We start from the raw sequence: 17,942 nt of genomic DNA, 5'->3' as shown, positions 1-17,942 counted from the left end.
GGGTCTGGAGTGGCGACCGCCCCGGAGGAAGGGGCCGTGGTCCTGAGACCCGCGCTCCCGAACCGGAGCCGTCCTTACCGTGCAGGCCGTTGGGGATGCTTCGGTGGTGCGGTGGCGCCGACAGGTCGTCCAGGGATCTGCGCGTGGCTACTGCCTTGCCATCGGAGGCCTTGTGCGGCCCCGGGGGCAGCAGCGGGGGCGGGATGTGGTGGTGGTGGTCCGGGCTGCCTCCGCTACCCGCGCTCGACGTGCTGCTGCCGTCGCCCACGTCGCGGGCCCCAGCGCCCGCCGCGCCGCCGGCCAGCGGCCCGCTCAGACTGGCCTGGCTGTCGATGGAGCTGCGGGAGCCCGCGCCGCCGCCGCCGCCCCCGCCGCCCCCACCCCCCGCCAGCGCCGCGCGCTCCTCGTCCAGCATCAGCACCAGCTCCTTGAGCTCCAGGTTCTCGCGCAGCAGGGCCTCCTGGCGCGCCTCGAGCTCGCGCAGTTTCTGCTGCGAGCGGGCCACCTCGTGCCACACGGCGCCGGCCGCGTGGCGCCCGAAGCGCTGCCACTCGCGCGCCAGCTTGCGCCCCTTCTGCCGGTCGTCGTCGAGGAAGCAGCAGAGCTCGCGTAGCTCCTGGTTGTCGTCCTGCAGCCGCTGGTTCACGTCCTTGAGGCCGCGGATCTCCAGCAGGTGCTGCTGCAGCCGCCGGTTCACGTCGCGCATCAGGCCGCCGTGCTCCAGCATGAGGCCCACCTTCTCGCCCTCTGCGCGCCGCAGCCGCCGCGCCAGCTCCTCCTTGCTCCAGCGCAGCAGCTCCTCGTCCGGCACCTGGCTCAGCTCCTCCGACGCCGCCGCCGCCGCCGCCGCCGCCGCCGGGGGCTTCGCCATGGCGGGGCCGTCACCGCGGCATCGCCCGCGCCCTCGCCCGGCCGGCGCTCCCCGCGCCGGGGCGGCGCTGGGCCGGTGCGCTCACGGGCAGGGGGCGGCCGGGGGCGCGTGCGGGCCGCCCCGCGCCTCCTCGCGCGCCCTCACGCAGCGTCCGCCCGGGGCCGCCCGGGAACCGCGGGTCTCGGGGCTCGGCGAGCTGGGACCGCTGCTGCGTCGGCGGCCGCCGTGCCGGGCGCTCTCCGGGCTCGGGCGAAGCAGGCGGAGGCCCGCCCCCGGCCCAGCTCCCGGAGCCCCGGCCGCCCCGCCCACTCCGGGCGGGGAAGGGGCGGGGCGCCTCGGCCGGCTCCGCCTCCGGGGGGAGCGAGGGGCTGGGCAGAGGCGCGGTCGGCCCCCGACGTCCCCCAGCGCCGTGCGCCCGCCCGCCCGGCGCCCTGCCAGAGGCGCATTCGAGCCTCGGTCCCGCCCCCTCGCCCATCCGATTGGGCCTCTTCGGGGGTGTGTGGGAGGGGCGGGGCGCGCGCGGGGGACGCCGAGGAGATGGTACAGTCCAGCCACCCGGCTTCCAACCCCCCTCCAGGCGGTTCAAGTTTCTGCGCCCGGAGGACGCGGCCTTGGCCAATCCCTGGGCTACAGGGCGCTTTTAAAATGCAGGTACGGCTGCGGGGAGGGGGACGGTGGGAAAGGTAGGGCAGGGCTTTCCTTAAAGGAGACGCGCGGAAATGGACGCCGAGCCCCCTCCCCGGCCTGCGTCCCCCGCGCACCCTCCTCCGCCCCAAATAAACAAATACCCGGGAGCCGAAGGACAGCGCCGCTTCTCCCTCCCGCGGACACCCGAGCCCGGCGTAGTGAGAGACACGACGAACAATGGGACTCTGACTCGGGGGTCGCTGTCCCCGGAGGCAGGGCGGCTCTTTGTCCCCGTCCCTGTCCCCGACTCCTCCGCCCCATCTCCACTCCCGTCCCTTGCCTGAGCACGCGGAAGGGCTGCGTTTCCACTCCAGCCCAGCGCTGTGGCTCCTGCGTCTGCGCCCGGGAGGGCCAGGGCCTCGCCAGACGTGTCTCCGAGCACGGTCTGTACCCTCTCCCCTGTCCCAGGGGGGCGAGGGCACAGGGAACTTGCCCCCAGGCCGGAGCCGCGTACAGAGCACTGCTCCCCCGCCCACCCGACCGCTAGTCCCCCGGCTTCGAGGGAGAGTCAGGGATTCGGAGGAGGAGATCCCTGGAGGGCATGGAGGAAGGTCTCCCCACCGGGGCCTTAACGGCAGGGCCGGGGGTCGCCGACCCACCAGCAGAAACCCCATCCCACCGGCAGCCTCGTCGGGCACCCGGGGTGTTGCCCCCCAGCCTGGGAGTCTGTCTCATTATCCTCGAGTCCCCCGAAGCGTGTTTACAGCGCGCCTGCTGCTGGCTGGTCCGAGGGGGGCGTCCCTCCCCGGAGACCCGCAGTAAGATAAAACCCGCGCGCCCTCGACTGGGAGCCACCAAGGCCTGGAGCGCGCGCCCGCGCAGCAGCTGATGGCCCCATTTCCAGTTGCTCAATCATTCGCTGGCCAACTGCGCACCCAGCACCTTCTCTACATCGGCCCTGTTCCAAACCCCCGGGAGATTCCACAGGGCAGGACAGCAGAGGTCACTACCCTCTGGGGGGACGTTGCAGTCTCCTGGGAGGAGGAGAGGGCGATGATAAACGCTAGATAAGCAGGAGGCCGCTCCTAAGTGCCGGCGCAGGGGATTAAGACAAGCCGCTGTCACAGAAAGTGATAATCAGTTACTTTAGATCCTGTGGTCAAGGAGGACCACTCAGGAGGTGCATCTAAGCTGAGACCTGAGCAGAAAGGACAAAGATGAGGGGGGAAGGGCCCTCTAGGTGAAGGGAGGAGAGTGCAGAGGCCCTAGGGTTGGCCTGTTAGTCGCCCTTACAAAGAAGGCAGGTGGGGCTGGGAATGGGCCAGGGAAGGGCTGAGAGATGAGAGACTGCATGAGTCTAAGGCAGCTGGGAAAGCAGTAGGGGGTTAGCGCCAAGCAACCTGACCTGATTTGCCTTTTAAGAGGCTCACTCTGGCCAGCTAGTGAAGGGATGGGGAGGTGCACAGAGAAGTCACTATTCAGTACCTCATTCCCCACCCATGCGCCCCTCTTTCCAGGTGGTTGTTCAGGAGGATGTGGTAGGGAGGTGATGAGTGGGAGGAGCAGAGCTCTGAGGGTGAAGCCCCAGAAGTGTTCAGGGTTCCCATGACTTGGCCCAGGTGAGCCCCAGTTCTCCATAGGCCCAGCCCAGCCCGGATGAATCCGGGTTTGGAGAGGGCTTCAGCTCACATCTGGGAGGCTGCAAGCCTGTCTTAGCCCAGGAAGCCAGATCAAACAGATCCTGAAGGCTGTGCACAGAGCTGCTTCTGGGATCGGTGAGAAGAGCATGTGTGGACTCACTAGGGAAGTGGTGGAGATGGGTAACCCTGAGCTGAGCTTGGGAAGGCCAAGCTAAGACAGAGTCCTGAAGCAAGAGGGACTGGTCAAGCCAGGCCCCCTCCCTAAGGCCCAGTGTCCCTCACGGTCCAGCAAAAGGTGCCAAGTTCCCTAGAACATTCTCAGTCCAACAGACCTTGTACTCCAAGCCATGAGCTCAGAAATGTCCTATGTCTTGGTGTCTAACTTCCCGGTCATGAGAAGCTCAGCTTTGTCATGAAAACAGTAAAACCGAATCATGGCTCTCTAGCACAGGAATTCTCTCGATGCCCCATATAAATAGTTGGGGGTCTTTTAAATAATAGAGATATACCCCTGACTCTCCTATTTTATTTTCCTTCAAAATCTCCCAGTGCGTGTCCATTTAAAAGCACATAATTATTCTGGAGAGCCAGTATACGGACACATAATAGACAAACTATTTCAAAACACAGGGTCCGTGCCCCTGGGAACTGCTAGTAAGACCACACTACGGCGGTAAGCAGCCTGTCTCCCCACTGGGAAGGGAGCACAGAGCCCAGAGCAGATGCCATCTGATGTTTGCAGGGTGAATGCACGACCCTTCGGCACGTGACTGATGCAATCCGAGCGCCTCATTTTGAAGTTGAGGCAACTGGGCCACAGAAGGGAAATGACTTGCTCAAGGTCACTTCCCTTCTTCATTGGCTTACTGAACACGCAAACATAGCATAATTCGGTAGTATGTCTCCATGAAAGCATATGCACGCATCGACATATGCTTCGGCATATATGGAAAATGCTCTTGGCTGTGTTGCGGTGAGTACCCCAGAGAGACGGGTAGGACATACAATCAAGGCAGCGTTCTGAAGCACCGGGCTGGGCTTCCTGGAGGAGGTGACATCTGAGTTGACACTTTTTTGTTTTTAAGTAATCTCTCCTCCCAACATGAGGCTCAAACTCAATGACCCCAAGACCAAGAGTCAAACGCTCTCCTGACTGAGGCAGCCGGGCGCCCCCTGAGTTGAATCTTGAACACTGAGTAGGAGTTTGTGAGATTTTGGAGGGGGGCAGAGAGCACTGGGATAGTCCAAATGGAGGAAAATACACAAGCCCAGACCCCAAAGGTAGGTGACAGTGATCTGGGTGGGGGGCATCAGCGTGAGGTGAGGCAGTAGAGCGGGGTGCAGCGGGCTCTGGGAGCTGCAGGGGGACACCTGTGTGGCCTCTCCCGGGGGCCAATAGTCAATAGCAATATTAACAAACCACCTACCACTTACCCAGCGCCCAGAACGAGCCAGGGACGCTGGCCAGCCCACATGCGCTGATCAGAGCAACCCGCTAAGATGCTAGTGAGTCCTTCTAGGATTCTGTGTCCTTTGTCTTGTCTTGCTTGTCTCCACGAGTTCCGATGACCATGTGAACTTATGGGCAATGTTCAGAGGCGTGTGTACGCGCAAGGACTCTGGTACAGACAGCCGGGGGAAGGTTACCCGATGGCTGATTTTTTCTTTCTTCTCTGCTCACCCTGGGGGACCCTGAAAGCAGGGAGTCACCACGTAGGGCTGAAAGGCCTCCGTGCCTAAGAAATCAGGGCCCATGGAATAGTGGCCATAATTGCTTTTTATTAGAAGCCTCTGTGTAGAGGCGCCTCGGTTGCTCAGTGGGTTAAGCCTCTGCCTTTGGCTTAAGTCGTGATCCCAGGGTCCTGGGATCGAGCCCCGCAACGGGCTCTCTGCTCAGCGGGGAGCCTGCTTCCCCCTCTCTCTGCCTGCCTCTCTGCCTACTTGTGATCTTTCTCTCTCTGTCAAATATATAAATAAATAAATAAATCTTTAAGAAAAAAAAAAAAAAGACTCTATGTATTTATTTGAGAAAGAGCCTGGGGAGGGGAAGGGCCGCAGGAGAGGGAGAAGCAGACCTATGGCTGAGCCGGGAGCCTGAAGCGAAGAGGTACTCCATCCCAGGACCTTGAGATCACTGAAGGCAGACGCTTCACCAAGGCACCCAGCCACCCATGATCATAATTATTATTAATAAAGTGACTGAGCACTTTCCATGTACCGGCATTGCTAGGGTTTTATACAGCTTTGCACGGATTATGTGACTGAGTCCTAACTACAGCCCCATTAGGTGGGAGCCCTCGACCCCCCTTTTACAAGAGGGGAAACTGAGGTTAACCTAGGTGAGTCACTTGTCCAAGGTGACACAGCTTGCAAGCTGGTGAGCTGGGGTTTGAACCCAGGACCACCTGAGCCCAAGGGTGCCCCTGACCTCACACACTACTGCCTCTTCTCAGAGAGGCAAGTGGGCCACATGCTTTGGGCATCCCCCGCACTGTGACTGTGGTCCTACCATGTTGGGGGCCTGCACTGTGCCAGGCCCACGGCCCCCCACACCGCTTCCTCCTGCTGCAGGCCTTCCATGTTGTAACCAAGCCACAGAGACTCCCCAAGCCTCTGGATGGCAGCCAGAGTCCGAGCTTCCCAGCTATTCCTGCTGACAAATCACTGCAGGTTTGGAGCGCCATGTCCTGGCTCCTCCACTGCTCATTTGCTGGGTGACCTCAGGCCACTCCTTTACATAACCTCTCTGAGCCATGGCTTCCTCCTCTAAGCCCTTCCCAGCAGGGCCAGTGTCAAGCACCTAGCAGAGCTCTTGCAAAGCCCTGGAAAGGTGAAAAATGCCCCTGCCCCCTGCATGTTCTTCCCATCCTCTGGACCAGCACAGTCTTCTGATAAGGACGTTTGCACCCATTTTCCAGAGGCCAACACTGAGGTACAATAAAACAAGGGCAGTCCAGGAACCTAGTGCTTGCCCCTGGCAAACTGGGCTACAAAGGATGTCAGGCAGGGCCCTGGGCTGCCACCAGCTTCCTTTGAGGATGGGAGCAGCCCAGAAAAGGGGAAACCTCAAGAACATAAGAGTTTGTGATCAAGGGTCTCAGCTCCCACGTTTCAAGGTGAGGAAACTGCGCAGAAAGTGGGGCCACCACTCAAAGAGTGCTTGGATGTTGGTCCCTGGAGAGCAGCCGTGGGAGGTCTGGGGGAGGTGGGCTCCTTCACTCACACGGCTGACCAGTGTGCCCACAGGGGGCAGGAGGCCCGCAGGGCACAGGACCGATGCCTAGAAGCGCTGACGTCTCCGTTGGACAGGAGGAGCTGAAGCCACAGGACCACAGGCAGGCAAAACCCTGCAGCTTAACCCAGGGGAGGGCCCTGGGAGGCACAGGGTCCTAGAGCAGAAACCCGGCCAGACTTTTGTTTGGCAGAGAGCGCGTGACAGGTGTGTTGGGAGGCACAGATCAGAGAGGGTCAGCTCAGGCTGCAAAACCAGGCCAGCCAGAGACAGGACAGAGGGATCCCCTTGGGTTCCTGGGGTGGAAGGCCCTAATAGGGACCAACTGGGAGGTGTCCACATCGGCACCCCTCCCTTCCCAGCTAGAGCCCCTGAAACTCCCCCCTCCCCCTTCAGCTGCCCACATCCCCTCATAGCATTGCCCTGAGGAGCAAGGCAGGAAGGAGGCTCCGCCACAAGGGAAACTGAGTCAGGGAGCTCGTTGCAGGACTACCTCTTACCTTAACACACTTAAAAACGTTATTCTTGGGGTGCCTGAGTGGCTCAGTCAGTTAAGCGTTTGCCCTCAGCTCAGGTCATGATCGCAGGGTCCTGGGATCCAGCCCTACGTCGGCTCCCTGCTCGGCTTGCTTCTGCCCCTGCACCCCTGCCCATGCTCTCTCTCACTCTCTCTCTCTGTCTCAAATAAACAAATAAAATATTTTTTTAAAAACCCACATTATTCTTACGAGGAGCTATCTCAGGAGGTCTTTGCTGGCTCAGTCGGTACCACTCTTGATCTCAGGATCGTGAGATCGAGCCCCATTGTTGGGCGTAGAGATTACTTAAAAATCAAATCTTTAAAAAAATAAGTGATAATTTTTAAAAATAAAATCTTAACATTAAAATAAAAAAGAACTATTTTATATTCTAACAAACAGAGACACAGCAGGAGCCGGGCAGCCGCGGCCCCGCATAGGAAGCCACTGCCACTTTTGAAGGCCCCTGGGGCTCCTCCTGGTCACATGCCCCAGCCCACCTTACCCCACGAGTCTGAACGTTGCATTAATTATTCCGTCAGCATCCTATATTTCCCCCTTATAATAGACCGCTTGATGTTCATGCTTTTGAACCTTATTTAAACTGTATTGTGCTCTCTGTGTTCTTTGGCCACGTGCTTCTCCCTCATTATTTCCCTGGTACACAGAAGCTGTAGTTCGCTCACTTGCTTGGCTGTGTAGCAAGGCCGACATCTTAGACTTTATGTCTTTGGCGTAGGGACAGAGAGGAGCTGTCTTGTGCATCCTCAAATGTTTACCAGCATCTCTGGCCTCTATCCCTTGGGTGGTAGTAACGCCGCCACCCCTGGTCACTGGGGCTGAAATGACCTCCAGGTCTTGCCAAATGGCCCAGGGAAAAAATCGCCCCCAGCTGGAAATCTCTTCTAATATCCGCTGCATACCTATGTCACTTTTACCTTTCTCTTAAAGGACATTCATTTCCCGTGTTTCGCTATAAACACCAACGCCGCCGTAGACATTCTGGTACAGTCCGACGTACGTGAGCTCGAACTTGGACCCTAGACCTAGGCCCAGAGTGGCTGGGTCGTACGGCACACGGCTTCTGTCCAACTGGCTGAGGCCAAACATCTTCACAGCCCGCCCAGCAGGGTCTTGAATGTTGTCACTCTGGTGGACGAACCTTCGTGTGCTTTCCACACCCACTCCGCCTCCCTCGGGCTGTCAGGGCACATGAGAAGCCCAGTTCAATTTCACACTCCACGTGCCCACTATATTAGGAAACAAAACAAAACAAACCAAAAACAACAGAAGAGGAAACAGTAGAGCAGGTTTGAACACTTGTAACTTACTTGAAATGTTTGTTTTGATCGAATTGATGCAGGTGCAATCCAACACTGTAGGGTAATTAGAGGGTTTACTGCCTGTGATAAGTTCCAGGTCCCAGACACTGGGTTTCTGAGCCCAGCTGTGTATCCCTGTGACTGTCACCACCGTCCTGGGAAGGGTGAAGCCCAGGCTGGCATGTCCCCCCGTGATGGGTGGTTTCTGCTCGCCTCCCCCAACTGTATGCTCACTCCTTGAAGACAAACCTGGCCCTTCTCTGAGACCCTCCGGGAATAGCCGTGGTGTCTGCAGGTGCGCCATCTGTGTCAGAGACCTCTGGGCCACACCTGCCCGCCCCCATCCCCCCAAGTGCCCTGCACACCAGACAGGGGGTGCTGCCTTCATCCCGGGTCTACAAGCAGCAATGCTCCCCGCTGCAAAGATCAGGGACCAATCTCCTCTGAATGTTTCAGTGCCGAGTGTGGAATAGAAGTCGGCAAAGACCTTAACTGTTACCGCAGCTTCTGCTGCTGCGGGCCGGCATCCCAGCCCCCTCCAGGCTGCCCCCCCATCCCGTCTGATACAATCCCATCAGTAACAGTAATTCCCTCCACCCCCACCTCCAGCTGAGCCCACTGCTGGGCAGAGAGAAGATGGGAGATGAGTCACTCTAACAACCGTCCCATCGGGCCACCATTTGGTCACCGCTCTTCTCAGGGCCTCTCAGCATAGAGCCTGGGAATTCAGTGAGTGTTCATTGAATGAGTGAATGATGAGAGTGAAAGTTGGGTTAAATAGAAAAGCCCAGACTCAGAGTCTGGTCTCTGGTCTGATACTTGCTGGCGGATGGCCCTAGGCAAGTCACACCCCAATCCGAGCCTCCGGATCTCACCTGGAGATGGAGTCAACTCAAATGCACAAGAAAGGGCTGTTGGGAGCCCTGAGCTGCACAGTGAGGCAGGTGGGTTGCTGTTTTGCTGGGGGAAATAGCTGACAAGCCTGGGAATACACCGGAGTCCACATGGGACGAGCATCTTGAGACTCTGAAAAACTAGCAGAAGAGCTGCACCCTCTCTCAAGAAGAGCCTCAACCTGGCTAAGAGCCAACACCAAGACCCAGCTTTGCAATGGAAAATCACCACCTTAGCATCCTGCACGTTCAGAGCCCCTGCAGGCAAGTCAGGCCCTAATGAGGCAGCTGGTCAGGTTCTGTAAACAAGGCCGGTGGGTCAACCCAGTGGTTCTTGGTCCCCGGCACTTGCCCCACCTCCCACCAATTCAATCAGAATATCTAGAGGATGGGGTGCCTGGGTGGCTCAGTGGGTTAAAGCCTCCACCTTCAGCTCAGGTCATGATCTCAGGGTCCTGGGATTGAGCCCCGCATTGGGCTTTCTGCTCAGTGGGGAGCCTGCTTCCCTTCCTCCCTCTCTGCCTGCCTCTATCCCTACTTGTGATCTCCATCTGTCAAATCAATAAATAAAATCTTAAAAAAAAAAAAAATATCTAGAGGAGGGAAGCCTGGTGGGCAGGGCGGAGAAGCACTGCGTAGGTTCAAGGTCTTATGTATTGGCATCAGGCTGCACTAGGAGACATCCTTACTTCAGGTGGGGGATGGGGTGGATATAGAGATAGTTCTCTAAGATTATCCAAATTCCCCCACATAATCCTCAAATGTGCTGCCTAGGATAGGGAAGGGGGCTAGGGATTCTGGAGTCTCTGTGGTGTTCACTTAACACCCCCTACTCTTTGTCCTGTATCTAATGGGAGACAATGGAGGGAAGGGAAGTATTAAAGATATAATACCAAACAAGTATCAAGGACTGCTGGACACAAAAGGCCAGCATAGAATTGGGTGGCGGGGGGCAGGGGGATGACCGTACTGGACAACCCTTGTGAAATTTCAGAACACCAAGACTGAGGGGATCCTAAAAGCATCCAGAGGGGCGCCTGGGTGGCTCAGTGAGTGGGTTAAGCCTCTGCCTTCAGCTCAGGTCATGATCTCAGAGTCCTGGGATCAAGCCTCACATCGGGCTCTCTGCTCAGTGGGGAGCCTGCTTCCCTGGATCTCTCTACCTGCGTCTCTGCCTACTTGTGATCTCTCTCTGTCAAATAAATAAAATCTTTTTAAAAAATGAAATAAAATAAAAGCATCCAGAAAGAGAGATGGAGAGAGGAGGCCACACACAGAAGATCAGGAATCATAGTAATGTGGACAGTCTCAAGGCAACTCCAGGAGCTGGAAGATCACAGAGTGATGCCTTCGGTGTCCAGAGGAAAATACGTCAGGACCCACGCCATCAAAGGGGTAGGGTAAGACATTCTCAGATTAAAAAAGAAAAGAAAAGGGGCGCCTGGGTGGCTCAGCCAATTAGACATCTGCCTTTAGCTCAGGTCATGATCCTGGGGCCCTGGGATCGAGCCCCATGTCAGACTCCCAGGTCCGAAGTCTGCTTCTCCCTCTCCCTCTGCCCTGCTCATGTTCTTTCTCTCCCTTTCTTTCTCTTGCTCACTCTCTCTCTCAAATGAATAAATAAAACCTGAAAAAACAAAAGAAAAAAGAAAAGAAAAACTTTCCCGGACAACCTTTCTCCAAAATTAGGAATGTAACCAAGAAATAGGAAGACTCAAGGAAATGAAATTTAGGAAACAGGAAATCCCCAAGCGATGGGGCAGGAGAAGCCAGACTGTGAAAGTGCTGGAGCCCAGAGCAATCACTGTGGAGCGGGACAGAGAGTGAGGGCTCCCCGAGGAGCTGGCCAAGCAAGGGAGCCCAACCCATGGGCTCTCCCCGGAGCTTGGCTGTCTTAGAAGGAATATTAGAGCGCTGCCGGAGTTTGGTGGTTGTATTAGTGATAAGCACAAAAGTAAACCAAGCAAGTCAAACAAGGAGGCAATTATTAATCCCCTGGAAAACCCGAAAGTCCTGCAAGGAAAGATATGCAGTCATAGGACATCTGGTGGCTCTGTTGGCCATAATGTTTATATGTAGAGTATACTACATAGACAAAATGGCAATATAGCTATCCTAGGAGGACAGGGGAGGGCACAGCAAGTGCCTGCATTGACTAAACCCTCCTGGTCCCTAAGAGAAAGGCAGTGCTAACACTGTACTGGAGAGCCCGTGAAGAGCAGTGTGTGTTGTTTGCAAATATGCGGGTAAGTCACAGAAGGATCTAGTTGCCTCTGGAAAGCACACACCGGGGTGGAGACAGGAGGCAGGGGACTAGGTTATTTTGGTTTCTTCCTTTAAAGTCATATAATTTTATTTGATTTTTGAAACTCTGTGCATATGTTTTTAAATTAATAAAATATTTAAGAAGCCCGGCATTGGACTTCTCATTAAAAACTCTGCAAGCTAGAAGGTCCCAGAGCAATCAGTTTGCCTTAAAGGTCTGAGGGATAAAGGATCTCCTGCCTGGATTCTATGCCCACAGAGAGAATCAGCCAAGTGTGAGGCTGGATATAAACTTTTTCAGAAATGCAAGGTCGCAAAAAAAGAAGAAGAAGAAGAAAGTCACTACTGTATATCTTCCAGGAAGCTTTTGGAGCACATGCCCTCGTAGACTCTGAGAACAGACACTGGAACAGGACAGCTAACCTGGGGTGGGGGTAGGGGGGCTTCCCAAGGCTGGCTGGGCTCTAGCCCCCAGCGCTCAGAGGCCCCAGAGCAGAGAAAGGAGCCCTCAGCTTGCATGGGCCCTGGTGAAGACTAGGTAAGATAGCCACATGCCTGGGGCGCCTGGGGGGCTCAGTGGTTAAGCCTCTGCCTTCAGCTCAGGTCATGGTCTTAGAGTCCCGGCATTGAGCCCTGCATCGAGCTCTGCATCTAACCCTAACTCTGCATTGGGCTCTCCGCTCAGCGGGGATCCTCTCTGCTCAGCAGGGAGCCTGCTTCCTCCTCTCTCTCTGCCTACCTCTCTGTCCACTTGTGATCTGTCAAATAAATAAATAAAATCTTTAAAGGAAAAAAAGAAAAAAAGAGAGAGAGAGAGATAGCCACATGCCTGAGCATTTAACACCACTGTCTCTAGGAGTATGCTGCATCAGCTGGAAAAATTAAGAAGACACATTTAAATGCCTTACGAGGTTGTTCTGTTTTGTTTTTCATGCGTTAACGGCAGGGCACACACAAACAGAACTACAAGAAAAGGAACTGTCACCGGCCACTTGGTGACTCCCCCCACCTCCAGTTAACATTTACATAATCCTAATAAAACCCTTGACCAGTGGTTAAGGAAGAAGCGGGTAGAGCCCTCCAGGGGCTGCGAGGGAGAGAGAAGAGAGCTGAGCCTCATTTGTCCTGACCTCGAGGCAACCGAAATGACTAGAATTGAAAAATCAAGAAGCAGCAATGCAAATGCCTTCCTGAGAAACATGGAGGCCAAAACCAGAAGGAACACGTATGCGTGGAAACTGCTATTCCCGGGAGCAGGAAAGGGAAGGAAGGTGGCGGGGGAGGGGTTGGGGGGGGACTCCTGGGGGCTCCGTTGGTTCATCTTCTCTCGGTTTCAGCTCAGGTCTTGATCTCAGGGGAGTGGGACTGAGCTCCAGGGCCCCGGGCTCCGTGCTGGGGCGGAGCCCTCCTAGGATCCTCTTTCCCTCCCCTCCCACTCCCAGCCCTGCTCATCCTCGCGCTCTTCAAACAAATAAAGAAATCTTCAAAAAAAAAAAAAAAGGAAACACATTAAAAACAACAACAACACAGAAAAGAAAGGGAAGTGCGCGAGGGAAGCGTTTCATTTCCTTCTGATCATGTTGGTGTCCTTTGACTTAGTTTTTAACCTAACTGCATGCATTACTTCGTTTACAATATAAATATAATTTCTCTAAGTTATCAAAAAGACATACCTCAGGGGGCGCCTGGGTGGCTCAGTGGGTTAAGCCTCTGCCTTTGGCGCAGGCCGTGATCCCAGAATCCTGGGGTTGAGCCCCACATCGGGCTCTCTGCTCAGCGGGGAGCCTGCTTCCCCTCCTCTCTCTGCCTGCTTGTGATCTCTGTCAAATAAATAAATAAAATCTTAAAAAAAAAAAAAAAAAAGACATATCTCAGGGCAGTGGGATGTGGACCAAGGGAGGGGCAGCAGCAGGAGAGCTCCCTAATGGGTGCCTCCAGACCTGACCGCCCCCTCGGCGGCCCCCAGGCCACAGGGTCTCGCCTGCTGGAGGGCCCCTACCGAGCCCCACGTGACCCAGAGGCTGTGCAGTTCACAGAGCCATTGTCTCCTGGGCCATTTTCTCCTTCCGTCCTCCCAGCAAGCCTGCTAGGGAGGCAGGAGTCATCATGCCTATTTGACCCCCAGAAGCTGAGGTTCAGTAGCATATTTGGGGGTCCGTGGTGGGTCCCTCCCATGGCAGGTGCACCCTCCTATGAACGCAGGTGGAGAACCTGTCCAAGAGCCAGTGAGAGGCGGCACACAGGGAATTTCAGATATGGAGTCACCCCTCGTGGTCCAGGGGCTCTCAGCATGGTGGAGATCCCCACAGAAACATCCCCACAGCTCCGGGGTATTTGACGTCCTCAAACCAGTCCATGTGGCCTGGGTGGAGTGGATTGATGTAAATTCCTTTTTTTTTTTTTTTTTTAAGATTTTATTTATTTGACAGAGAGATCACAAGTAGGCAGAGAGAGAGGGGAAAGCAGGCTCCCTGCTGAGCAGAGAGCCCGATGTGGGGCTTGATCCCAAGACCCTGAGATCATGACCTGAGCTGAAGGCAGAGGCTTAACCCACTGAGCCACACAGGCGCCCCACTGAGGTAAATTCTTTGGCAGTCCCAGGACAGGGAAAGAAGGGAGACTGAGCCCCAGGAAAGGGAGGAGGGAGGGGGAGGAGGAGAGGGAGACACAGGCTCAGTGAGTGGTGACAAAAGCTGCCAGAGCCCAGCCTCATTGGGGCCATCGCTAACCCTGTCCCCACCCCAGGGGCAGGCTGTGGAGCTAGGCCCATTTCACAGATGCAACCACCAAGGCTTCACAAGGCTTAAGCAAATGGCATCCCTGAAGCTGTGATTTGAGCCAGGACCAGGGTTTCTCACACATACCTGGTGATAAGAATCTTGTGGGATGCTTGTCAGCCAGATTCCTTTCCTGGAGGTTCAGACCCACCCCCTCTGGGTGAATCCCGGGAGGGGAGGGGTCTCTTCAAGGAGTGCCGGGTTGGGGGTGGGGGAGGGGTGGAGATGCGGGGTGGGGGGGTGGGGGGGCCTTCAGGATTCACAGGGGGCTGATCCAGAGCCTCCAAGCCCCCCTCCCCGCCCAGCTCACCCTACCTCCTAACCCTGGGGTTTTTAAGCAGCTGAGGAGCTTGGCGGCTCCCCCGCCGCTGGACACGGGGGTTATTTCCGGGGCTGGACCATTATAAATAACTCCTGTGTGGGACATGTTTGTGCACAGCATGGTTTTCCTGTTGGATTGTTTCCTTGGGATAAGTTCCCAGAAGTGGGATTCCTGAGTGGAAGATGGCCTTTTTCCCACTCCTAAGCCCCAAACCTAACGTAGCCCAGCCCCAGGACGGGGATCGGCCTTCCCGTGCTTTCAAGGAGGGGCTGCCAGCACGTCCCACCTGGTGCTTCCAGAGGAAACCGACCGATTCCTGGAAGGGCTCCGGCGATGCGATTCGGGCCCAGGTGACTCAGCGCCCGGCTTCCTGGGGCCCGCCCAGGCCGCTCACCAGCCGGGATGGGCTCTCCTTGGCGGTCACGGCCAGCGAGGAAAGGGTGCCTCGCTCCCTGGGGAAGCGGGTCTGTCGGCAGCTTCGGGAAAGGCCAGAAAGGAGATTTGGAAATCCGGTGGGCAGATCATTTTTGGTGCTTTCTGACAACAAAGGGCTCTGGCCCTGGCCCCTCTGACCTGCCTGACAGGAATGACCTGCTGTTCCCAGAGGAGGAGATGGCCCCGGGGCTGAGGGTTAAGGAGGCCCCTGCACTGACCCGGGGCCTCTGGCCCCGTGGCCTTCCACCACCTCCCCTTCCAGGTTAGCGTGGCCTCAGCTTGGGGGCAGGGTGTCCCAACACTTTGGTTTCTCCCCAAGGCCGTCCCTTCCCCCCACTGGCGGGGCAGGGCAGGGCAGGAGTAGCCCCTGACTGCTGTCCCTGAAACATGCCTTTAGTTGGTCACCCCAGGGAAGGGGGTCCCCAGAGTCCGCTCTCTCCTGAGGGAGCGGCACATGAAGGTGGGGTACGGTGAGTTGTGGAACAGTCCCACTGGGGGGCTCTGGCTTCCTGGCTCCCCACAGGAGGGTTGGGGGCCCAGCCTTTGCAGGCTCTGGGCAATCGCCTGAGCATGAGCCACTCCCCCAGGGCCTTCTCCTGGGAACACCCCCTATCAAGACAAGAGGAGTCAGCCCTGTGAGGTCATCGGAGCCTGATGCAGTTTGCTTCCTGCACAAGATTGGGAATGCTCTGAAGGCAGGACCCGTGTCTGCGGTGTTTCAGACTCAAGGGAGTGAGTTCTCCGTCTCTAGAGGTAAAACAGCTATAGTGTGGACATGTCTCAGAAGCAGAGAGGGACGGCTTGCTGGCTGGGTGGGGGTTCCCGTGGGCTGAGTGCCCAGCCTATGCCACCATTTGGCCAGTACTTATGCCCCCTTATAGCTGAGCAAACAGGCACAGGGGCTGGAAAGGCCTGGAGATCTAGAGCAAGTGGGCTCTTCATAAATCATCAGCTGTTCACCCAGCGCCTGCCGCTGTGTGCCAGGCCTCCTTGCTTCCCGAGTCTCCCTTGACCAGCCCGTCCAGCCGCTGCTCCTAGTCCATCACAGGCAAACGTGGCTGCCCTCCGCCTGCTCCCGCAGGAAGGGAGTCACCCCCGACACCCACCCCCGAAGCTGCTGTTCACCCAGCCGAGGTGCTGCCAGGTCTCGGGACAGCCCGCATGCCCTCCTGGGTGGGGTGGGGGCCTGTATGTGGGCTCGGGGGGCCCCAGCCGTTGCGAGCTGCGGGAGCCTCACTAGCTCTGCTGGGCAGGACCCCTGCTGGAAGGCGTTGGCCACCTTCTCTGAAGGACTCTCCCGAGGCCAGGACACGCAGTGATGCAGAGCATGAGCAGTGGCAGAGGCAGACAGAGGAGCAGACTCCCCGCTGAGCAGGGAGCCGGCCTGATGTGGGGCTCGATCCCGTGACCCTGGGATCATGACCCGAACTGAAGCCAGACACTTAACCGACTGATTCCCCCCCAGGTACCCTGTGACCACAGACTTTTTATAGAAGACCTTCTGTGCACAGGGCCAGGAAACCCCTTAGCCTCGGGAGATGCAGGTTTTAAAGACGATGGGGGCCAGAAAGAAGTCTGGGCAGGAACTTGTCAGTCTGGGCAATTGGCCATTTGCACCCAAATGCAGGTTATTCTGGTTTTCCCTCTTCAACTGTGACCGTGTCAGTCCCTAGTTCCGTTTGCTGAGGTTCTTGGAAACGCCATGTTCCCATGCAAAGCGTCCATCGGCACATCAGCACAGCAAGCCTCCCACGGCCCAGTCCAGATGCTTGACTGAAGCAGGCAGGCCCGAAGGCTGAGCCCGGTGGCCGACCCTTGGGGACTCTCGGTTGAGCTGCGGTGACTTACAAAGCATCATCTCTGGCTGTCCTGTCCGGGGAGCTGACCTGCTCCTAACCACCCCGCTCTCCAGCCTGCACTTTCCACTCTGCCGAAAGGACAACATAAAGAGCTTGTTCCCCAGACACACTATTATCTGTCACACCTCCACGACTCGGCCTACAGGGTTCGCTTTGTCCCGGGCATCCTGTCCCTCTCCCGCACCTGGCTGACTCCCACATCAGGACAAAGGTTTGTCGAGTTCTGCTCGCTGGCTCCCTGGCAGCCCGTCCGGCTCCCGCAGGCCCTGGGTCCCCCGACTGCGGTACTGCTGGGCCGTGCCGGCCCCGTCTGCCTCCCCGCCCCACCCCTGTCTACACCCTGGCATCCCGGGGCCTCCTGAGTGCCCCCAGGGTCAGGCCCCTGGAAAGAAGGCACAGTGCTCGAGGTGGGGGCCCACCAAGGCTTGGGCAAGTGACCCTCGGATTCTTCCTCTGTCACAGGACGATCCTCACCACGTGAGGGGTTATGGGAAGGACCCTGGACCGATGAAATGTTCAGCACACAACCTCGGTGTTCACCGGCCCATGAATGGCTGGGAGTGGCTGGAGTGGGGGGCAGGCAGAGGGACACGCCAATGTCCTCCGGGAACCTCCGGGAGGGCACAGGGATTCTGACAGGGGCTGAAAGGGCTTCGCAGTCCCGGAGGAGCGTGGCTGAGCCTGAGCGGGGCTCCCCCGTGTTACAGGTCACGGAGCTGGGGAAGAAGAAATCAGGAGGAGAGCCTGGGGGTTGTGCTGTTTCCTGCGGCCCCACCAGCGCGGGCGTCCGTCGTTTACTGGTGTGCGCCCCTGCGGGTCCGACTTCAGAGCGGTATAAGGGTGTTGGAACACCTAACTGCCTTTCTCTGAGCGTCTGTTTCCCTTTAAGGCTGGGTCTGAGAACTGTAATCCCTTAGGGAATGAGTCAAGAGAAGTCCTTCATTAGCTCAGAATTGTGACATGAGCTCAGCCCTGGAGAATGTGGCTGATTTGGGGGAAGTGGTCCTTCTGAGATGAAAAGGCCACCCTTGATGGGGGGAGGGGCCGAGGACCCGAGCCTGGCCCCGGGGTGGGGGGGGGGTACTGCCCCTGGGATCTGAGGAGCAGAGAGCGGTTTTCCCAGCTGCCGCCTGGCCAGACATGCCCCAAATCCCACCAGCACGCCTGCCCCTTCTTAGGAC

General features: G+C 57.2%; 1 protein-coding gene and 3 long non-coding RNA genes across 7 annotated transcripts in view; 2 read left to right on the top strand and 2 right to left on the bottom strand.

Annotated features, from left to right (window-relative positions):
• The window catches only part of CCDC85C (coiled-coil domain containing 85C), a 73,876-nt gene extending 72,902 nt beyond the window's left edge, over window positions 1-974 (bottom strand). For 3 of the 4 annotated variants that reach the window (XM_082737691.1, XM_082737692.1, XM_082737693.1), the window contains exon 1: window positions 79-974. In XM_082737691.1, coding sequence (XP_082593817.1) covers window positions 79-871 — 793 coding nt within the window. In that variant the 5' untranslated portion in view covers window positions 872-974. The remainder of the gene's footprint in view (window positions 1-78) is intronic. The other variant, XM_082737690.1, reaches the window with a different exon arrangement.
• A 199-nt stretch (window positions 975-1,173) lies between these two features.
• LOC309868170 lies at window positions 1,174-8,172 on the top strand. The gene is made up of 2 exons (XR_014313544.1): window positions 1,174-4,419; window positions 7,840-8,172. It is a non-coding gene; the product is annotated as an uncharacterized lncRNA (long non-coding RNA).
• Window positions 7,475-14,430, bottom strand: LOC309868173. The gene is made up of 2 exons (XR_014313547.1): window positions 14,233-14,430; window positions 7,475-8,138 (listed from the first exon to the last, which is right to left on the bottom strand). It is a non-coding gene; the product is annotated as an uncharacterized lncRNA (long non-coding RNA).
• A 1,933-nt stretch (window positions 14,431-16,363) lies between these two features.
• LOC309867523 lies at window positions 16,364-17,690 on the top strand. Its single transcript, XR_014313221.1, has 2 exons — window positions 16,364-16,972; window positions 17,469-17,690. It is a non-coding gene; the product is annotated as an uncharacterized lncRNA (long non-coding RNA).
• The last annotated feature ends 252 nt before the right edge of the window (window positions 17,691-17,942 follow it).

Source organism: Mustela nivalis (genome assembly GCF_964662115.1).
Source record: "Mustela nivalis genome assembly, chromosome: 6".
NCBI classification, from domain to species: Eukaryota; Metazoa; Chordata; class Mammalia; order Carnivora; family Mustelidae; genus Mustela; species Mustela nivalis.
The sequence above is the reverse complement of the archived record's forward strand: the minus strand, read 5'-3'. Positions and strand labels throughout refer to the sequence as shown.